General features: G+C 42.1%; 2 protein-coding genes across 2 annotated transcripts; one reads left to right on the top strand and one right to left on the bottom strand.

The window, feature by feature from the left end:
* Positions 1-1,237: 1,237 nt before the first annotated feature.
* On the top strand, positions 1,238-13,477 carry eif4a3 (eukaryotic translation initiation factor 4A3). Its single transcript, XM_022254307.2, has 12 exons — positions 1,238-1,412; positions 4,110-4,182; positions 5,407-5,473; positions 6,030-6,092; positions 6,807-6,939; positions 7,932-8,012; positions 8,525-8,666; positions 8,838-8,976; positions 9,736-9,851; positions 10,572-10,679; positions 10,988-11,115; positions 11,614-13,477. The coding sequence occupies exons 1-12, from the start codon at positions 1,277-1,279 to the stop codon at positions 11,628-11,630; spliced, it is 1,203 nt and encodes a 400-aa protein (XP_022109999.1). The 5' UTR covers positions 1,238-1,276; the 3' UTR covers positions 11,631-13,477.
* LOC110989726 (uncharacterized) lies at positions 13,293-19,607 on the bottom strand. Its single transcript, XM_022254306.2, has 5 exons — positions 19,447-19,607; positions 17,227-17,584; positions 16,404-16,873; positions 15,326-15,759; positions 13,293-14,958 (listed from the first exon to the last, which is right to left on the bottom strand). Exons 2-5 carry the CDS (start codon positions 17,570-17,572, stop codon positions 14,511-14,513), a joined length of 1,698 nt encoding a protein of 565 aa, XP_022109998.1. The 5' UTR covers positions 17,573-17,584; positions 19,447-19,607; the 3' UTR covers positions 13,293-14,510.
* Between the last annotated feature and the right edge of the window lie 501 nt (positions 19,608-20,108).

The following is a 20,108-nucleotide window of genomic DNA, read 5'->3' as shown; positions in this document are numbered from 1 at the left end:
AGTATTGGCTATCCTAACTGGGCATTAGACCTAAGGCAATGCGGAAGTGAGCTACATGTACATGTATGGTGAAACCTTCCTTTGAATGTGGTCTTTTGAAAGTAAAAAATACATGTACACAGTCTGTCAGAAAGTAAAATCCTCTTCTCGTCGTATCAAATGGGGCGAAATGGCAGCGGGATGATGTTGGGATGGGGCGAAGTGACATGGGGCCGAGTGGAAACGGTTGAAACGACCCTCTACATGTACAACCCAATCTGCACGAGTTACTTGTGTCATTCACGTGCAATCCAAAAGCCAATTACACACAGGAGCTGGATGGAATTAATGAATATCAGAGGTACGTCATTAAGTTTCCCGTCATTAAGTTTGTGTCTTTTTTTGTGAGCATCCACTGATTTGGAGGAAGAACTATAGAAGAGGCCGTGTGTCACCGGTTTATTTATTCGACGGGAAGTTTCTAAATCCCCCCCCAAAAGAAAAAAAATATATCAATCTGCCGGGTTCCCTATAATGCATAAACTATTCAGTGGCCCTAGTTTATTAGTTTTACAAAATCCACACCCAACTCTTGATTGCGGACCAAGGATACCAGGTCTGTCCGGGATTTCCAATCCCACCGATGACATAGATTGAGATCAGGGCAGTTGTGTAACTTGGGCAGGCACATTTCGGTACGTCTCCCCCAGGAGATGCCTATGCCCCCTCCCCTTGAAATCTGTGAATAATATCCGTCGAAATGCAGCTCTAGCTCCTTTTCTATTATTTGTGGTGCCGGGCCCCCTTGAAAAAAAAATAACGTGCGCACTCCTGGCTGCCACTTGGACTTAGTCCTCTAGTTCGCTACTAGATCGGAGGAAGAAAGACAACTTGCAAATTTGGTTTGAATGTTATCAGTTGTTGCCCTATCTGACATTGATGATGAGCTAAAGGGTATTTCTTCTGTTGCCAGATTCGCGTGATTTTTAACTCACCGGCTTTGAAATTATTAACCCAATATTATGTATTTCTATTTCTCCAGTTCTTTTCACAACCACAGTTACTCACAAAAGATATTTTACATGGTACTATACCACAAGCCCTTTACTTAACTATTTTTATGCAATCTGAACAATGAAAGCCATAAAGCGGGTTGTGACGTGATTTCAAAGACGAAGTCTGAAATGGAACGCAGAGGACACGCCGCCACCAAATCTGCAATGCACGCAAAATTTTCAACAAAGGATAGAGGGCGGGCTTTACAACGTTGGTACAGTTCGATCAATTTATCAGCAGCATGGCGTCCATGAGGAGAGTTCTGTCCCAAGAAGCGGCAACTATGCGCTTCGAGACAAGTGAAAGTGTTGATGTAACACCAACATTCGATGCAATGAACTTGCGGGAAGATCTTTTGAAGGGAATTTATGCTTACGGTAGGTATTTTATTTCATAAGGTTTGTTGAAACGAGCAGTGCAAGTTCGTACGCTGCATCCAATTCGTGATAAATTGAATTTGCTTGTCCGATTCCTATAAATATGATAAAATATACTTAAAGGGCCAAAATGTTGCATCCTGACTCCACTTCTCTCATTTTCTCATCATATATCATCTTAATAAAAGTCAGTCATTACAGAAATGCTGAAAAGACTCAAATTCTGAACTGAGAAACATTTACCTACCGATGTTGTTGGGAAATACTTAGAAAATTCTCTTCACTCCCCATAGACTTTGTACACAACTGCTGAAGTGAGTCAGGATGCAACATTTTTTCCCATTAGTCCAAGCAACTGGACTCAACTAATTGCTTCCGTTAACATTTGAACAATAGCTTGCATGGTCAGGTGATAGAGTCCAAGTAGTCCTGGGGGCCTACCCTTCATCGCAAATTAGGCCTATGATAACTCGTGGATAATGGAAGGGAAAGCCTAAGACATAGGCCCAGGCTTTTTACATAGACTTTCCCTTCCAGTATCCAGGAGTTACATGAACAACAATTTGCGCATTTAGTACTTTCACCAAAATATGTTCTTAAATATGCTAAAGTAAATTTTTGATGGCTTCACTTTCACTATTAGTTTGATTAAAATCCTACATGGAATAATATTTTGAAGAGCACAGACTGTCATTGAAGTAACAGGAACAACATCATCTACAAACGAGTCGGATCAGCGGTAGTAAAACTTACGTCAGCATAATTCGTGCACGTACATTGCAAATGTCATTTTACAAGATATCAATAATGCCTTACTTCTGAAAAATCTACCAGTTGTTGTCTCTTGAATGAGTAATAAATTTTTTCATTTGTTACTTTAGTTTGGTGATGCAGTTTGAGAAGAAAAATCACATTCATTCACCATATCTTGACTTCCCACCACTTCCTCTTTCTTGTTCTTCTAGTTTTGAATTCTTCAATTTAATTTAACCCTAACCCCCAAGGTTTGCTGGCCCTAACCTTCCCCATTCACACAAAGTTAAACACCCATGTGGGACTTTGTGTACAGAGGCTATTGGACTTTGGTTTTCTGAGGTATGCCAAACCCAATGCCAAAGCCAGCTGTTATGTGCCTACCAGACCTATCCCCACAGAATTAAACACTTTACTACTGTTTAATTCTGTGCGGTTGGGGAAGGTTAGGGTTAAAGTTACAGTGAGGTATGAATTTTTATTCTTTCAAATAAATCATAATTTACGTTAATTCACAAAAAGTCACAAAAACAGTGCCGCCCATGCCCACGCCCATTGTCAGCAACAGGAATCTCAAAAAATAAGGTGTGCAATTTTTTTTATGATCCACATTTTTGATAACACCCTCAGTAGCTAGTGAAAGTCAATTGAAGTTGTTGTTTAGTGTCTGTCTTGAATGTCCAACACTGTCAGTGAGTGAACAGTGGCATTTATCTGTTTTTTGGACAATATGAGCTGGTTCATCCTTGTGTTTAGTCTGTTAAGTAAAATTTACGCCTTGCTGACATTTTTGTTTGAATTCTCATTGGAAAAGCTTTGAATTTGCACATACATGTAAAGCCCAAAAGAAAATGCCGAAGTGACAATCGATCATTGACAACAAATAATTTCATTCAAACAGTTTCACGAGGAGAAAGTTGGATGCATGAATATTTGTACATGTACATGTATTTGCGAATTTAGGGTACTCCACAATAATTAATTTCACTCAAATTCATGTAGCTCATACATTGTTGTACCAGAATCAAAATCCTCTGAATTCACCCCCGAATCAGCCCTTAAACTGTCTAATGCGCCCACTGTAGGATTCAGTGGCAATCGGAGATTCCAATGATGGTAAGGCTTACTCACATTTGGGAAGAAAAGAGAAATTTCCCCTTCAAATCAGAAGTGCTCTTGTCAGCCGAACTCAAGTCACAATCTTTTTCATGTAGCAATTCAAACTGTATGCTAATGTACATGAGCATGCAGTGTCTGCACGGGCATGCCGATGACTGTTTCCTGAGTGGTGCAATGTCCAGTGTACAACTCAATACCGGTTCTGAAATTTAATGTGTGACCTATCACTTTCAGGCTCTGTTCATTGACTTTTTGTGCTTATATTTTATCTGGGATGCGTGAATATTTTTGCAAATTATGAGAACTCAGAACTGTAACAAATGCATATACATGTATGTGTTTCACAGTCCCTGTTGGACTGTAGAAGTTAATCCCGGAAACAAAATATCACGCACCTTTGCTATACCTGGCACTGTAAATCTGCAGGATTTACATGTATGCAGTATGGGAAAGTCTGAACTGTTATTTCTTTTTATTTTGGGTTTTTGTCAAGGTAAAACCTCCCTTTGTGAGGAAAGTACCATATTTGTCCGCAGTTGCGTGCATGTTTGGTGCATTTCATGTTGTGTTGAAATGTACAATCTTGGCATGTGCACCTGGCAGTGCACGAGTCCAGTTAAAAAACTGCCCACCAGTCTGTCTCTTCTTTGCTGGAGAGGAGGTACATGTAACAGGACTTCTATAATCGAATCATGTACAGTAGTAGCACAGAGAGAGCGGCAGTGGGGACTGATGCTGCAGACCAATTCACAGAGAAATTTCACCACATTGCACTCTGATTCTGTGGGTCTGTAATCACCATGTCTCATTCTTGAATGTTGACAGGTTTTGAGAAGCCCTCAGCCATTCAACAAAGAGCCATCAAGCCTGTAGTGAACGGTCGTGATGTCATTGCACAGTAAGTAGCGCCAAGAATTGAAGGCCTACTGCAGATATTTACTGATGGGTGCGATTGATTCTTCAGGAAACATGTGGACATGTGCCATCTACATGTACATGTACAACATGTTGCTGTTGCATGCATTGGACCTCAACTTACAGAAAACAATCATTCATGAATTGGCTTACTACTTACATGTACTTGTTTATTAACCCTAACCTTCCTCAATCCTCAAAAATCTTCTGGGTGGTTTTGGTGGATTTTGGAGGATTGAGGAAGAATGGCAAAAAGTGTTGCTGATTGCAAAGGATGCATTGTGTCAGGGTTGTGGGTTAGACCTTGTGGTGCTTATGATCAGTCATGCAAAAATTCATGCCTAGATTATACATGAAATCATCCAGACTGCTCCAGGATACCATTCGCATTGCCTCAACACAGTGACAGGAATTGCCAGAGGATTTTAAAGGATTAAGGCAGTGAAACCCCTCAAAGGAACATATCCCCTAAAAATTGGAGCATTTTGGAGGATTGAGGCCGAATGCAATTTCCTTTGCATGGATAATTGGAGGGTTTTGAAGGATTGAGGATGGTACCCTGCAAAAAGGCCTAGAGGTTAGGAACAGCAAATTAGTCCCGTTCAGCAAAAATTTTTAATCTGAGTTTATTCATTGTTCTGGAAAAACAATTCAATTTTGGCTGCGTGCACCCTGTAGCATTCTCGCATGCCAGTTACCGCATTGGCTAAGTCCTGCGTTAAGCTGTCATGAATGTAGAGAATTCATAAGGGGGAGGAATGAGGTTGTGACATACTCAAGAACCAGTGCCTAAAAGTGGGCTGAATCCCTTGTAAACTTGCTCCCCACAAGCAGATATTGTCAGCCTATGGTAGCAGGTTATATGTACCTCAGATGTTTGGAGCTCCATGTATAAAATTACATGATTAGACACTTATTGAGCATGTTGAAATGAACAAGGGGAGGCTTTTATTTTGTCCTGTCTTTGTATCAGATTTGAACGTACATCTGTTCAGCACAAGATCTTGTGAAAAGTCAACCGAAAACTTTTCATTTGAAGTGTAAAAAATGGGCTCTTGTAGTTGCTCTTGACAACCTGGCCAACAAGACCTTTTAGCCACATACACGTACATGTACTCTGACAACTGTTGAATCCCTTCAGCGTCTGCAGTGGAACTAACTCTTGGTACATACATGTATACTTGTTTTTGGTTTTGTTTTCAAACAGAGCCCAGTCTGGTACAGGGAAGACTGCCACGTTCTCTGTCTCAGTCCTGCAGTGCTTAGACACCCAGGTATGTTTATTGCAGTCAAGACTTTCACCACTCTTTCCTAAGTTTGATGTACATAATACATGGGCTGGGGTTTCCATTAGGTAAATACCGCAATATTAAATAAAATATTTAAGCGTATTTCAGTTTATGAAAGCAAGGACCTCAAGGATTTTGTGTGAGGAAGCTTAGTACATAGTAGAGTCTGGCATGGCTGGAATATTGTTACATGTATTTTATCTTTAACTTCTCCAACCATATGAAGGTTCATATTTTCCTATTAACGGCAATGTGTCTTTCCATTCTTGATCATTTATGTTTTCCTCAGACGTTTTTAATAACCTTTGTTCCTTTCTTGCACCTGTAAAAGACCTGGTATTTCCTATCTCATCCTATCTCATTGAAATTTTTTTTCTGCCACCTGAAGGAGGTGGAAGTTGATCAGACTACTTCAAGAAATTCATTTAAAATAAAGTGATTGTAAAGTGTTGTCTATCCCACTTGCCCATGGCCTCCATAATCTAGCCATCCAACTGTCGAAATCCCAGTTTTATTCAGTCATTCTGTGCATCATGTTTAGGTTCGAGAAACACAAGCACTCATTTTGTCGCCGACCCGTGAACTGGCCGTACAGATTCAGAAGGTAAGAGAAGCAGTGATCTGCACCAAGTGGGAACAAGAGAAGGCTTTTTTTCTTTTTACATGGAAATGATGGTCCTTTGGTGGGAGCTCACTGTGTGAACGCAGAGGTTTATGCTCATTTGGTGGGGGGCACGCTGAGTACGCACAAGCATTTCATATGCGAACGTATGGTCTTCGGGTGTGTGCCGGATGCTTGCACGAGCCTAGTTGAAAGGCTTCCCACCCACCTGTCTCTCCTTTGCCAATGAGGGTGCACTTTAACTCGAGGCAGAGTAGAAATTTAGGCCATTAATGAGTCGTTATTGTTTATGAAAGGTATATGAATATTGCACATTCCAGTGATTTGGTACCAACTTTTCCAAATGTATTAATATACATGTACGTGTAATTAATGGCTTAGACGTTGTGGCTGAAAATCCAACAAACTTATCCTCTGTATATTTTGGAACCTAGAAGCACCTTTTTTTTAACCCTTCATGGAGCATCAAGCCCATCGCGTGGTAAATATTAGCCGGGCTGTTCCGTTTTCAAGTCCTGCTGAATCATTCAAAAAACACCTGATGGGATTTAACCCTAACCCTCCTCAGTCCTCCAACAGGTGAAGGATTGAGGAGGGTTAGGGTTAATGGATCTTGGAGGGTTTGGGAAAGAACTAGCAGGAGTGCTCTTTAACGGAGTGGGTTTCTGTTGATTTGCTGTTGTTTTGTTGTGTTAGGTGATATTGGCCCTGGGTGACTACATGAGTGTGCTGTGCCACGCCTGCATTGGAGGCACAAGTATTGGTGAAGACATCCGCAAGCTGGACTTTGGCCAACACGTGGTCTCAGGAACACCCGGCAGAGTCTTTGGTATCCTTGGCAGCAACTAATACTTGCATTTTCAAGATTCACTTATTTAACCAGCTTTTCTATACATTTGGTGTGGTATTAAAATAGTGAGACTCTGCTTTCGTGGGGATCTTAATTAATAGTTTGGGGACCAAGAGGTGGACCTTTTTCCTGAACAGTCAGCAACCCTGGCCTTCCATGTATTCTTGTCACAAAGCTTCCTCAGTCCTCCAATATTAACCTAATCGCAAAGCTTTAATTTTTAAACTTTCAAGAGGAAGCCAGCCACATGGGTAGCAGTATTTTTATTTGATGTGACTTGCATTAGGGTAGGGGTGATTTTGTATGGTGCCTGGCCCTGCACCGACATGTATTTATTAACACTGTATACTCAGGGCTTTGGAGAAAAAAAGTGCAGTCAGGACGGATTCAGACCCACAACCTCCTGTGTACTTGTGTTGACATCTTACCTCACAACGACTGAGAATGTTAGGGTCAGCTGATGGTTTGAGTCACACGAGCAGTGGGTGTTGCACCAAACATTTGATAAGATATAAAACAATTGTGACTGGGCTCTACCTTCACCAATTCTACAAAATACTGCAAAGGCTCTGCAGAGCGCATTGGAATAACCTGGGCAAGGGAGGGTTAAGAGGTGCCACTTTGCAAACCATTGTATCTGAGGTTTTACCTGGTGAGCTGGCCCAGCACATATGCATGTCCTCACAAATGACAAAAAGACACAAATTTGGGAACATTTGGTCAGCATGGTCTGCTTTGCCTGCTGTCTGCCCTTGCTTTCCTCATGATAAAACCAAGTTGCAAGTTTTTCAGAAACTGGGTTTTCTTGTGTGATGAGCTTACAATCACTTCATTTTGAGCTTGAACTTGTGCGGGTCTATTTGGACAGCTTTGTTGATGCAGTTTATGAAACTTAAACTGAAGATTCATCGGGTTGTGATGTTTCAAAGTTGCATTTGATTGCCTCTTTAACTGCTTATTCTATACATCAGACATGATAAAGAGACGAAACCTCCGCACTCGCTCCATTAAGATGCTGATCCTAGATGAAGCGGACGAAATGCTCAACAAAGGTCAGTCAACAGTCTCTGGTTTCAGATTTGTAATCCAAAGATGATGTTACCTGTATGAAAATTCTGTCACAAACTGAACAAAGCTGTCAGAAGGAGAAGCTTGCATTTCAGTTTATGACATGTTGAAGATAATTCTGTCTTGAGGTTCGGCACAGATCTGACATAGTGCTCAGGAAAAATCATGCTGAAATAAATGTATTTGACATGCCGAAACCTTAGGTGCTCATGTGTAATATGCTCTCATATTCTGGGCTTGTTCTGCACTTGTGTTTCAGATTGTGTGTCACAAGCCAAGCATGCACTTTTCTTAAAACTGCACTGAATTCGTCAAAACCATGGCTTGACACAAGATAGTCACATTCTACCTCAACAAGGATAACCTTTTAATCAAATCTGGCAAATCTCTGACCTTTGCCCTTACCTTCCTGTCTTCTTAGGCAGTCAGCAATACAAACACCACATTTATCTGTCTGTTCAGACCATCAATCTTCTCTGTCTTTTTTTCCCCTCAGGTTTCAAGGAGCAGATCTACGACGTCTACCGTTACCTCCCTCCTGCCACCCAGGTCCTGCTCTTCAGTGCCACGCTGCCTCATGAGATCTTGGAGATGACCACAAAGTTCATGACAGAACCCATCCGAATTCTGGTCAAGCGGTAAGCCATCTTAACGGTTGCCGAGCTCTTGGAAGATCGGAATTGCAGAAGTGCTCCTTCGATATATTAATAAACACATTGCAACAGAGAGGATAGTTGCATTATACACATGTAACTCACATGGGATATTTTGGCATTGATTTCTGCTCAACTTTTTCCCCTTCACTGCAGTGATGAGTTGACGTTGGAAGGAATCAAGCAGTTCTTTGTCGCCGTGGACCGAGAGGAGTGGAAGTTTGACACGCTGTGTGACCTCTACGACACACTGACCATCACGCAAGCTGTCATCTTTTGCAATACAAAGCGCAAGGTGAATATACAAGGAGCACAAACTGAAATTTGATCTCAACATCGGTAAATTAATAAAAGTACCAACTCTTTTGTTTCTCCTCAAGGAGTAGTTGTGGAAGAGGATTAACCAGACAGGTGACATTCCATTCACTTTATGCATTGGTGATCAAAGCATGTCGTGATGTTAGTCAGGCCACAAAGAGTGCCACAGGCTGCTGAAAACACAAACAATGGTCATGTGGTGCTTTTTTGACACTTCACTATCTCACATGCTGCCATCTTTGCATGTTTAAACAAGACAACACAAGAGACTGAACAGGTTTTTGTATCCTGTCTCAACAAAGGATGATAAATCACAAAACTATGAATACAGCATAATTGTGGCATGTTTTACCATAGAACAGTCCTCAATCCTCCCATTTCTCTATAATTCTCACACCCGAAGGGATTAGATTGACAAGCTCTGTGCAGAGCTGTGTGAGAGCCTCCTGAAGCTGTGCAACTCGGCTGTCAATTTGTTTTAAAACTCTAAAATACTCAATAATTTCAACAAGGATTCTGCTAGGGTTTGAACAGAAAATCTTTCTTGCAGCTAAAGTATGTCTGTTTGATGTCACTCTGGTTATTAAGAGCAGCCTGTCATATCTCATGATAAATCTGTCAAAGTGTTCAAGGAACTACTTTGTCATTGTGTATCGACTAGTAAGGTCTTCTAGAAAGACCAAAGGCTCGCTTGACCATTGATGCAAACCCATGAGTTAATATTCTCTCTTCTCAGGTTGACTGGCTGACAGAGAAGATGAGAGAGGCCAACTTCACCGTCTCCTCGATGCATGGCGATATGCCGCAGAAGGAGAGGGACGAAATCATGAAAGAGTTCCGGGCTGGAGCGACGTGAGTAGATATATGCCCATGTAGCCCATTACTGTGTAGGCTGTTGAGTGCATTCAAATTGAAAATCAAAGGAAGGGACTCAATCATGAAGGTGTTCCTGGCTGATGTGATGTAAGTTTATAGCTTGCAACTGCAATGTCAGATGCAGATTCAAACCACAGTCCAATTTCATGGAGTTGGTGAGAAGATACTGCTTAGCAAATTCAGTTGCTTGGCAGAAATAGGCTGAGCACCAGCCACGGTTAATATAGGATGCATGTCATGGGGTTGATAACTTGCTTTTGCTTAGTTTCTTTGCTAAGAAGATTTCCTTCACTTAGTGCCTCTTTTTTTTCTAATTAGTCCCTTGTTTGAATTGAGTGCCTCCGTGAGTGAAGATTTGATTTTTTTTAACCAGGTAAAACAGAGTTTACCCACGAGTGACTGTAGTTGTTCCAGGGCTCTGTGTTAACTCCCAAGGGAGTGGTTGCTGCAGTTGACTACTCCCCTGACCAGCATTAAGAGTTATTACTACAGAAGCCGTGGCTGGCACAATACTTGCACATAATGCCTCTTCAATCAAGAGTATGTTATGACTTAACAAAATGTAGCTGAAGTTGAATGATGCATGTGACCCGTGTGCGTGTAGCGGCAGCCAAGACTGCGAGGCCACCTGGTATGTGTCATTTTCACCAGTGATTATTGACACAGTCACAAAATTTGTGTGTCTGTCCATCTCAGGCGGGTCCTAATAACCACAGACGTTTGGGCCCGTGGATTGGATGTGCAACAGGTGTCTCTCGTCATCAATTATGATCTGCCAAACAACCGTGAGCTTTACATCCATCGGTGAGTCCAGATATCAGCCAGAAAAATGTCAAAGGGTAATGGAGATTGGAGGGCACCCATGTGTGCGCTTTCTTGTATTTTCAAACCAGATTTTGAGGGGGGAGCCCAAATTGAAAAAAGTCGTTCTTGACATAATCAAGTTACACTTTGTTAGAATCTTGACGATTTAATTATCTTGGAGAACCAATCAGTTACTAGGTACGTGCATCTGCCTCAGTCTTCAACAGGTGCTCACCATACTTCATGGTTTTGTGTTATTTCTCAACGTCGCTGACAGCCACTTGACAGTTTGTATGACTTGTTTGCAGGATTGGCCGATCGGGTCGTTATGGTCGTAAGGGTGTTGCCATCAACTTTGTCAAGAGTGATGACATCCGTATCTTGAGGGATATCGAGCAGTACTACAGTACGCAGATTGACGAAATGCCCATGAACGGTGAGTAAAACTACATTGAGTACTTCTTGTACTGTTTCAAATTCTGATTATTGTGTTGTCACAGGTCATTGCATGTAACATTTATACCTCCAGTGCAAAAAGGCAAGACTGAGGCGAGACAAAAGACCTCCTAAGTCTCTTTGCAAAAACATAGGCACAAGAAAGAACTTGAGGCTAAGTTTCCCCCTTTCGGTAAACCGTGTCCTGTCTGCACCACTGGAGGACTTGGCGATGCTTTGAACCCATGGGACAGAACATTGCAGGATAGACATTTCAGAGGAGAGACACCATTCCTATGGGGGCCATCACACTCACTCGTGGGTTTTAATTAGACACGTGCAGGCATTTGGCAATTCTCAGCACCCTATTGGTCAGAGAGAAATGTAACATGCACGTACCACCTGACTGTGAATAGGATGGCCCTGCGGTAACAACTTGTAATTCCGGTTACGGGATTAGTCAATTTCTTAATGTTATTCTTTTCTGATTCTTCCGCAGTTGCTGACTTGATCTGAGGTAGCAAACGTGAGGTCCCTGATGTGAGATAGCTTTTACCTTACCCCACTCCAGTAGTTCAGGTTGCCAAATGCATGTAACTTTTCCTGTATCAGTTGGTATCCTGAAGGATGTCATTATTTGAAAAACCTGTCCAGCTTGGGATGTTCTCACCCCCTCCCCCCTAAAGTCCCAGTTGCATGCCTGATGTCAAAACACGTCATTTATACCAGGCATGAAATGGGACAGAGGGGTACCTCCCCCCAACAAGTCCAATCCCTATACACACTCCAGCCTGGTGTTATTCAACACATCACCCAGATGTCTGAAAAGAATTCCTGAGATACCAGGTAGGGTGGTCTCTCTGTCCCATAGTTTGCATCAAATGACTTCATTACTACCATAATGTTTTGGCTGGGTTTTTCGGCTACGATTAACTGACACAAATTTTCCTCTGCTTGATAGCCTTGTATGAAAAAGAAGTAAGGAACTGTTTTACCATTCTGCAATGTTGCCAACTGTGTAGTCCCAGAACACTCCAGCAGTGGGAATATTTCCTATAGTGATGTATATAGCAGTTTGTAGTTATGTTCTTAGGTAAACATTTTTAAAAAGTATTTTGGGTGTTTTCTTGTCACACATGTACAATTGTTTTCATAGCTTCTTTAACACTGGAATGTTGTAATAGAACTAAGACATTTTTTTTTTCAAGCTCAATGTGAATAGGCATGGTTTTAACATTATTCCTGATGGCATAGCACTGAAAAGGTTTATTGTCTTTGCCCCTTTCTGACCGATTGACTTAAACCAAACCATTTTTTCATCACAGAAATTCCAGTTTGATGGTGAATTGAAACTTAGTATACACAGAAAGCAAGTGGAATGAACTTAAATCGACGCTGTCTGGGACATAATGAGAAGGTCCACATGTCATGCTGTTCAACTTTATTGGATGATTGATGGTGTATATGTTTCTTGATAATGTTTTTGTCCCCATGTTAATAAGATTGCAAACTCCAATAAGATTTGCCCATTGGGAACAGGTCATTTGTCTCGGAACAGTCATCCAAATCATCATCACCAGATTTCTATATCTTGTATTTGCGTCAACTAGAAAACACATTTTGATTTGGTGGAGTAGACAATGTGGTATCCACCTCTATTTGCTATGTGAAATGTCCGTGCAGGCACAAGAAGCTCAGCTTCCATTCACGTGGATGTTTTGTCCCGAATGCCCAGAAATGCTTGCTCTTTTGGTGGCAGATGTGACAGAACCATAAATGCTGAACTGAAGGGTGCACACTCTCGATAGCAGAAACCTGCTTGTATAAACTTTTAACTTTCTTACTTTTATTCATTTCATCATGATATATAGCATGTCTTTGTATTTTTCCCTTAAAGTTAAAAGAAGCTCTCATTAGTATGTGCACATTTTAAGAAATTTACAGTGGGGGTTTTAATGATTTTTTTCTTGCAAGAAATTTTGACTAAAATATTTGCATCCGTAAGCATGTCAGCATTTGATTATAGGTTTTGTTGATGCACGGGCTCGTATTAAATAAGGAGATCAATACACGATATCACTCACCAAGTTTCCAAAGCCAGTAAAATTGTTGATACATTGTACCGTTAAAGTGGGCATATTTCTAAAAAACAACTTTCAGTCGCATTAACTCTTAACATGATTCTTTTTGGTAGTCTTAATTATGTGAAATCAATCAAAGCAACGGTTTAGTTACTGTACAGCTTTTGGGAAGTACAATATTGTCAGCTGTCAAAGCTTTGCTTAAGCCTCGGACTATTTTTTCTGATGTTGTATTCTTTTGTCGTGTATGAAGTCTGATTAAGAATTGAGCCTTTTTATTAACCTGCCGTTTATCGTCTCGTTTTATAACGTACACGGAGTAATAATGCTGCTGTCTGTGCACTCCGTGGAAAATTGAAGGTGGCGCTGTTTAGCCTAGTTAAGTTCCTTTGTCTTCATAGCACTCTCCAATAGAGACAGCAAAAACTATCAAGGACCAGATTGGAACAAATTTTTGTGTCTGTCTTCTGTAATTATAAGCCTACACCTACCTACAGAACCCAAGCTTTTTACAGGGCTTGAGGGTCACCTCGAACACTGCTTCACCACATTACTTTAAGCACTAAGGTTTACATTATAATGATGACATTTTTTAGAAGTATGTGTACATTGAATGGGAAAGTAATGTGAATAATGTTCATAAATTCATCATTAAGATGAAGTGTTAATTAAAAAGTAAACTACCAAGAAATTGTTCTACATAAACATCAATCCAATAAAAGCAGAATTTTTTGGCCTGGATCTGGCAAAAGGCCAATGCTGTCACGTAATTATGGGATAGGGCTGCAATTTTTTCATCCTATCCTTTGAAGCTTTCCTTGCCCCCCCCCCCAAATCTAACAGGTTCAACATTTGAAGACGGCCGCAGTTACATTTTATCTTAATCAACCCTGTGGCTGAGACCTACCACATATGAAGCCACTTTTGTCACCCAAACCTTGGAAGTACATGTACACGTATAGTAATACTGGCAATAAAATCCAAATGTATTCTGAAGCGTGAATTGTAGTTTTAACCATGGTTTCACACAATTTTATGTGGGCCTCACTTGATACAAAAGAAAGAATAGCGATGCTTACAAATTATTCACATGTACAGAGCATATAAAACTCCATATCATCTACAGCAGATTTCAATATATTGCTTAAGATAGTATATGAACAAAGACAATTGCAAATTCTTGTTAAACTAGGGCATTGTGGGGACATACCATTCCCTCGCCGTGCTGCTAAAATCGGTTAACACGAATGCTGGTAAGTGGTTGTAACTAGGAGCACGTTACATCTAGCTGCAAGCCTAAATTTCAGGCTAGGCCTTACTTCTTTTTGAGGAACTCGTCCTGCATGGCTGGGATGAGTCCTTTACGGAAGGCGACATCCAGTAGCTCCTGCACGTCAGCGATGTTCGGATACTGGTGGAGGGCCCACTTGAGGTAGGTCTCGAACTCGTTCCAGTCCACCATTCCGTCGGCGTCCATGTCAATGGCCTGCAGGGCCTTCATGGTGTCGGAGCACCTGTAGCAGGAGAAGTAGGGCGCCATGAAGCCGTTGTAGAAGGAGTCAAACTGCAGCATGTTATCCCCTTGCACCTTGTCCTTCAGGTCCCACTCGTCCCACGTCTTGCGGACTTCGGCCAGCAGATTCTCGGCATGCGGCCCCTTGAGCTCAAACTCGTCGATGGCGTCTCTCATTTTCTGGTTTAGACTCCCTCCAGCTCGATCGAACAGTAAAGCCAGACCCACCATACTCATATACTCTTCCTTTCTGCGTATTCCAAAATAAACGGATAAATATCGTAAGCAAACACGGAAGACTTCCTCAAATCATAGAACTCAAATCAATGCCAACCTATCAGGGTTAAAGCTGACTTCACCATAGGACTTTGTCCAGATGTCTAGAGTTGGGAATATCCGTATAGCTTGATCTCCACTTTACTGAAACGCCTAACTAAATTGAGGGCTTTCAAATTAACTGTGAGAAAATCATGCTCTTGTTAAAGCATGAGCAAATGATTCTGAAGCACTGAAGGTGATCTTAAAGTTCTTAAGACGACAGTTTCGATACAAGTCATGCTAAGTTTTAGGGCTTATGCGTGTATTAGGCCCTTTAATAAAAGACATAATTCTCGAACCTGCCAGTTCGGAGGTCTTCCAGAATAAGCTCTTTCATCTCGTGGGCAACCTGTAGAGTAAACTGTGGATCTTCCCCGAAGAGATCGATCAAGCGTTGACGGATCATCTCCTTGCTGGCCATGGTGGTGATTCGAATGGGCGCCTTCTCACCAAAGAAGCTTGCCAAGTCGAACTCCTCGGGCTTGAGATCGAAGACGAAGTCAATGGCTCGTGCACCGAAGACTGGCTGCTTAATGTGCGGGTCTTTCCCAGTGGTGATCTTGGTCACGTTGATGGCGGCCTTGCGGAGGTAGGTACAGTTGTACTTCTGTAGGACCTTCTTGTTGCCGAGCCGGATGAGATTCATCAATGTGACACAGGATGAGGCGTTACCCATAGAGGCACCCTCGGCACAAACACTGGCCCAGATACCATCAGCACCATCCATGAGAACCTGCCGGAGCAAAAAGAATGGGGTTGCCCCAAGCATTCTATTTCAGGAATATAACGAATTTCAAGTTGAAAGTGTTCTTTTTACAGTATTATGTTTTGACTCTGTATGTAGTACGGTTAGTTTTTACTCTTTGACTTTTTCCAACATTATGATAATGTTGTTAACTAGTTAACTATATAGCTTGATTTGTGACGTACGAGTAGTGAAACTGAAGTATGAACGTCCCTAGTCAACCTTTGTCTGGTCATTAGGCCGAAGTGGCCGCAGGAAGGGCAAAATAGCAAAATTAAAAGTGAAAATGGCTGTTTACTAGTGGCATAGCCCTACTGTTTTTCTGGCGTATAACGCTAAGTTGCGTATAACTGGTCGTCTCTGCACTGTGCTAGTACAAACCATTTATGGCAACCAACGATGCGACCAACCTCGAAAGGCTGGTCGCGAATAGTTGACTAGACTAGTCCAACTATCTCTGACTAACGTCCGTTCGGTAAGAGTTAGTCCAAGTATGGTTAACTATGGCCCTTGATCGAGCTTGCCCACAGCTGTGCACAATAGGCGTGGCCATTTAATGTACACAATGAATCCGTAAATAGGAAATGTTTCACTCCATCCATAGAGTGTCCTTTCTCTATGCTCCAACTTACCTGAAGAGCTGTCGCGTCGCAGTAACCAAACTTCTCGTGCACATGGACCAGCAGGTGTCCCCCCCAGCTGTGTTTGTTCATGACCTCACGGATGTACCGGGTCCACATGCCGCACTCCTCCGGCAAGGACTTCCCCCTGGGCTCCTCGAACATCAGACCGAAGGGACGGCGGTTGGGCGGCAGGCGGGCCAGGTAGGCGACAGTCTCAAACACCCGCTCGGAGTGATCGGGCATGACGTCGGGCAGGTCACGGAAGCTGACCATTACCTTGGCCTTAGGGCTGAGGTTCTCGAAGCACCAGTCATTCCACTTGTTCAGCAGGGCGCACATGTCCTTTACGGCGAACTTGTTGAAGTCGTAAACTATATCTCCCAGATCCACCTCGAAGATCACACAGTACAGGCCCGCTGGTTTCAATTTTTGGATGCCAACTGGAACGTTCTCCGTATCTGGTACCTTCCCTTTCGTACCTGGTTGTACAAAAATTCAATTCCCCAAATAACTGTACCTCTCAGTGAAAACCATTCCTACTGGGTTTGTTTCAATGATGATCAGAATACGTTAGAAATTGAACAGTCAATGAAGATGATTAGTGATAGTGACAGTGTCAAATGCTGTGGTAAGGGCATGGCAAAAGAGATTGTGACGCTGGCACCAAGATTGGTGATGATTGTGATGAACCGAGAACACCGACAAATAATCAACTTGGCCTACACCTATCCTTCAACTTGGACCACAGTGTGAGGCACGCAACTATAAAAGCCGGTGCACATTTGCAATTTGCTCGAAGATTATGGTGGAGATCCGAATTTTTAAAATCTACCTGCAGTGATCTCGGAGAAAGCCCACAGGCCATCTGGGTCCTCCCCCTTTTCCTTTAGCTGCATGATGAAGACGTCATCTACGCGAGTCATGTGGGAGAAGGACGCCACAATGGTGTGCTTAAAGCCACACTTCTTCACCTCGTCGTAGATCTGCCACTTGCTCTCCAAGGTGTGGCCCCGCAGCTGCCCGACGGTGCTCTCTCGGATGGAGTTGTCCAGCACAAAGATGTCCAGGTCACGGAGAACCTTGTACTTCTCCAGCGCCTTAGTGACATCCCTCTTGTAGCTCTCTACAAGATTCTGTGGTTTGGACTTCTCTTGTTCCCGACTGGCCCCTGCGCCCATCGTACGGTATTCCTGCAATTGAAATCCGTCAATGGAAAACAGTGAAGTCTTCTGAAGTTCTGATTCCACCCCACTCTCCATTAGCGAAGGACATAATGCAAATACAAACAAAATTCTCGGCGATATCAAAGAACAACGAGCAACAGTTTCTCATTTCAAGATAAGCTCTATGATTTTGTAGTATGGAGTAATGAAAACCGAAGTCACTGGCTGTTTAGTGTGAGACCAATTTCGGGATCATTATAAATATAGAATTTCCTCCACTGCAGGATTTTAGAGTTGACCAAGACAGCGATGCCGATTAGGGAATTACAACTTTACTCGATCGCAGGAATTAACACTGTGGCAAATTTAACCCTTGGTGTAATTATGCGCTGACGCAGACATTAATCACTTAGAGATCAGCTTTAAACCTTAAAGGTTAGTTGGTACACGTAAATACCTTGTGAAGAAAACAACAGTTTGTATTGACTTGTAGTTCGTTTTGAATTAAAAATAGAACATTCTTAAATGGAGAAAAAAGGAAAGTCTGCACAGTGAACGGTTTTGTTACAAGAATTTGGCGCTGATATTGATTGTCCATTTGTGACAAGTGAACCTTTTTGATCTAAGGCATTAGGAAAGCCAGTGGCAAATAGTGGCCGTGTGTAAGTATGACCACAAACAGACTACGGTCGGAAGAGGCAATAGGCATATACGCATAAATGCTGCTAGCTAGAGGCTGTAAGCATTCCCATAGACACATGCAATATTGGTAATAGGAAGTTGAGAATTGCTACGCACGGAAATGAATTCGCAGTAAGACCTGCGAACTCTGCTAAACTGGATGATGATTGGACACGACTATTGTAGAGGATCGTGTCACGAAAAGAGTCAGAGTTGTTGACGCGCTGATACTGTACGTGATATTGCGATCGTGCTGATACCGGATTGCGCCCAACAGTTACATTATGCTTCAGATCACGTCAATGACGATGCTTGTCGAGCGTAATCATTCTATGATTTCAAGCTTAATTAAAATCTAAATAAATTTTACTATGCCGTCCATCAAACATCTTGGCTTTTGGTATCATATTAAGATAGTAGTCCCAATAGTAGTAGTTATTTAGAGCAATAGTTTAAAGGTTCAAATAGGTGACTAAAGTTTGAAAGTTAAGGTGGACAAACTTAGGAGACTGGTGGGAACACATTGAATTGGACTGGCTACCCATCTTTGGTTTTCATGGCAACTAGGGACATTTTCTGAAGGAGGTATATTTAATGAGAATATTTAAGGTAAAGACTGATCAAGATCCGTTGAGATTCGGTCATGTTAACCTCTAAACAGAAAAGAGTAAAATACACTCTTTGGTGAGCCATGGACGAGTGGTCTTCGACGCTTTTACAATGAGGCTTGCATCTTTGCAACCGCTCTCAAAGAGTGAGGTAACCACCAGTTTTACATTCTGAGTTGATATTGCGAAGGCCAATGTGTTTCTTCTGACGGTGCAGTCACTGAGTAGCTTCCGTGTATGAAGCAAAAGACACCTAGCGTGCATACAACGCAGAAGCAAAAGCTTCCTTGGTTCAGAAGAAGTAAGTCAAATAAATAAGGCAACTAAAAGTTTGGACCGAGGCCCTAAACTGCATGGACTGGTAAATTACTCATACTTTCATCAGTCTGACAAATTAGTTAGCTAACTGATGGCATGGAAACTTACTCCAGTTGCCCGGCAAATTGGGCTGTTCTGACACTTGAAAGGAAGGCTCATTAAAATTTTTGGCAACCCATAGCTCGAAAAAGGTTGAGGAAGCTTTTGTGTTTTTGCCTCGAACGATAACCTCTCATTTACATCATTCTTAACCGAAATCTGATGTGCATTATGTGAACTTACATGTACTGCAGTTCTCAGTCAATGTATCAGCTCTCAGCTCTGTCCTGCAAAGAAAATGGTTGTGGACAAGTAAAACCCTCTACTAGTAGATTCAGTCCCACATAGGTTGAGCCAGACAATCTGCACAATGGACAACAAAACGCTGTGTGCGCTTGCTAAATGTTTTCCAGGAGACTGGTGTTTCCAACCCTCTATTCTATTCTATTCTACCGACTCCTTCCTAACAATAAATAGCCTTATGAGGCGAGAGCCTGTCTCGCAAAGTACTAACTGTGTACCGCCCACTCTGAAAGAGGCCATTCAAAGGCAACAAAGCAAATGTTTATAGGATCATTCCCAGGGCTCCCGGTTCCACACAAGCTTCAAAGCCTGAATGTGTTTACTTTTACATGAAGAGTGAGTTTTTCAAGGTTGGCAGTGAGCTTAAATTTAAATATTATGAAAGTACATTTGTATTTGGGGGGCGTACACCGGTGTTGAACGGGATATCTTTTGATTCTAAAGAGCTGGGGCGATTATTTGCGCAAATTCATTGTTACGCGTTAGGAAGGAAAAAAATGTTATCCTTTCGTGGTCAACTGTATTGGCGAGGGGCTTCATGACAAATATCGACGGAGATCCCTAGGGATGGGAGGATATATCCCCCCACACGTGGGGGGAGG

The sequence above is a fragment of the Acanthaster planci genome, linkage group LG01 (assembly GCF_054643075.1).
Source record: "Acanthaster planci isolate LZ-2023a linkage group LG01, COTS_SCS, whole genome shotgun sequence".
Classification (NCBI taxonomy): domain Eukaryota; kingdom Metazoa; phylum Echinodermata; class Asteroidea; order Valvatida; family Acanthasteridae; genus Acanthaster; species Acanthaster planci.
Note: the sequence above shows the minus strand (reverse complement) of the source record. Positions and strands in the feature narration are given on the sequence as shown.

What these genes read in the sequence shown, in the direction of transcription:
- eif4a3 (XM_022254307.2), top strand. Translation starts at nt 1,277, where the DNA reads ATGGCGTCCATGAGGAGAGTTCTGTCCCAAGAAGCGGCAACTATGCGC. An exon ending in TGGCCGTACAGATTCAGAAG is followed by an intron (nt 6,093 to 6,806) that starts GTAAGAGAAGCA and finishes TTGTTGTGTTAG; the next exon opens with GTGATATTGGCCCTGGGTGA. An exon ending in TTTGCAATACAAAGCGCAAG is followed by an intron (nt 8,977 to 9,735) that starts GTGAATATACAA and finishes CTCTCTTCTCAG; the next exon opens with GTTGACTGGCTGACAGAGAA.
- LOC110989726 (XM_022254306.2), bottom strand. Translation starts at nt 17,572, where the DNA reads ATGGGCGCAGGGGCCAGTCGGGAACAAGAGAAGTCCAAACCACAGAAT. An exon ending in TTTCTCCGAGATCACTGCAG is followed by an intron (nt 16,874 to 17,226) that starts GTAGATTTTAAA and finishes TTGTACAACCAG; the next exon opens with GTACGAAAGGGAAGGTACCA. An exon ending in GCGACGCGACAGCTCTTCAG is followed by an intron (nt 15,760 to 16,403) that starts GTAAGTTGGAGC and finishes TTGCTCCGGCAG; the next exon opens with GTTCTCATGGATGGTGCTGA.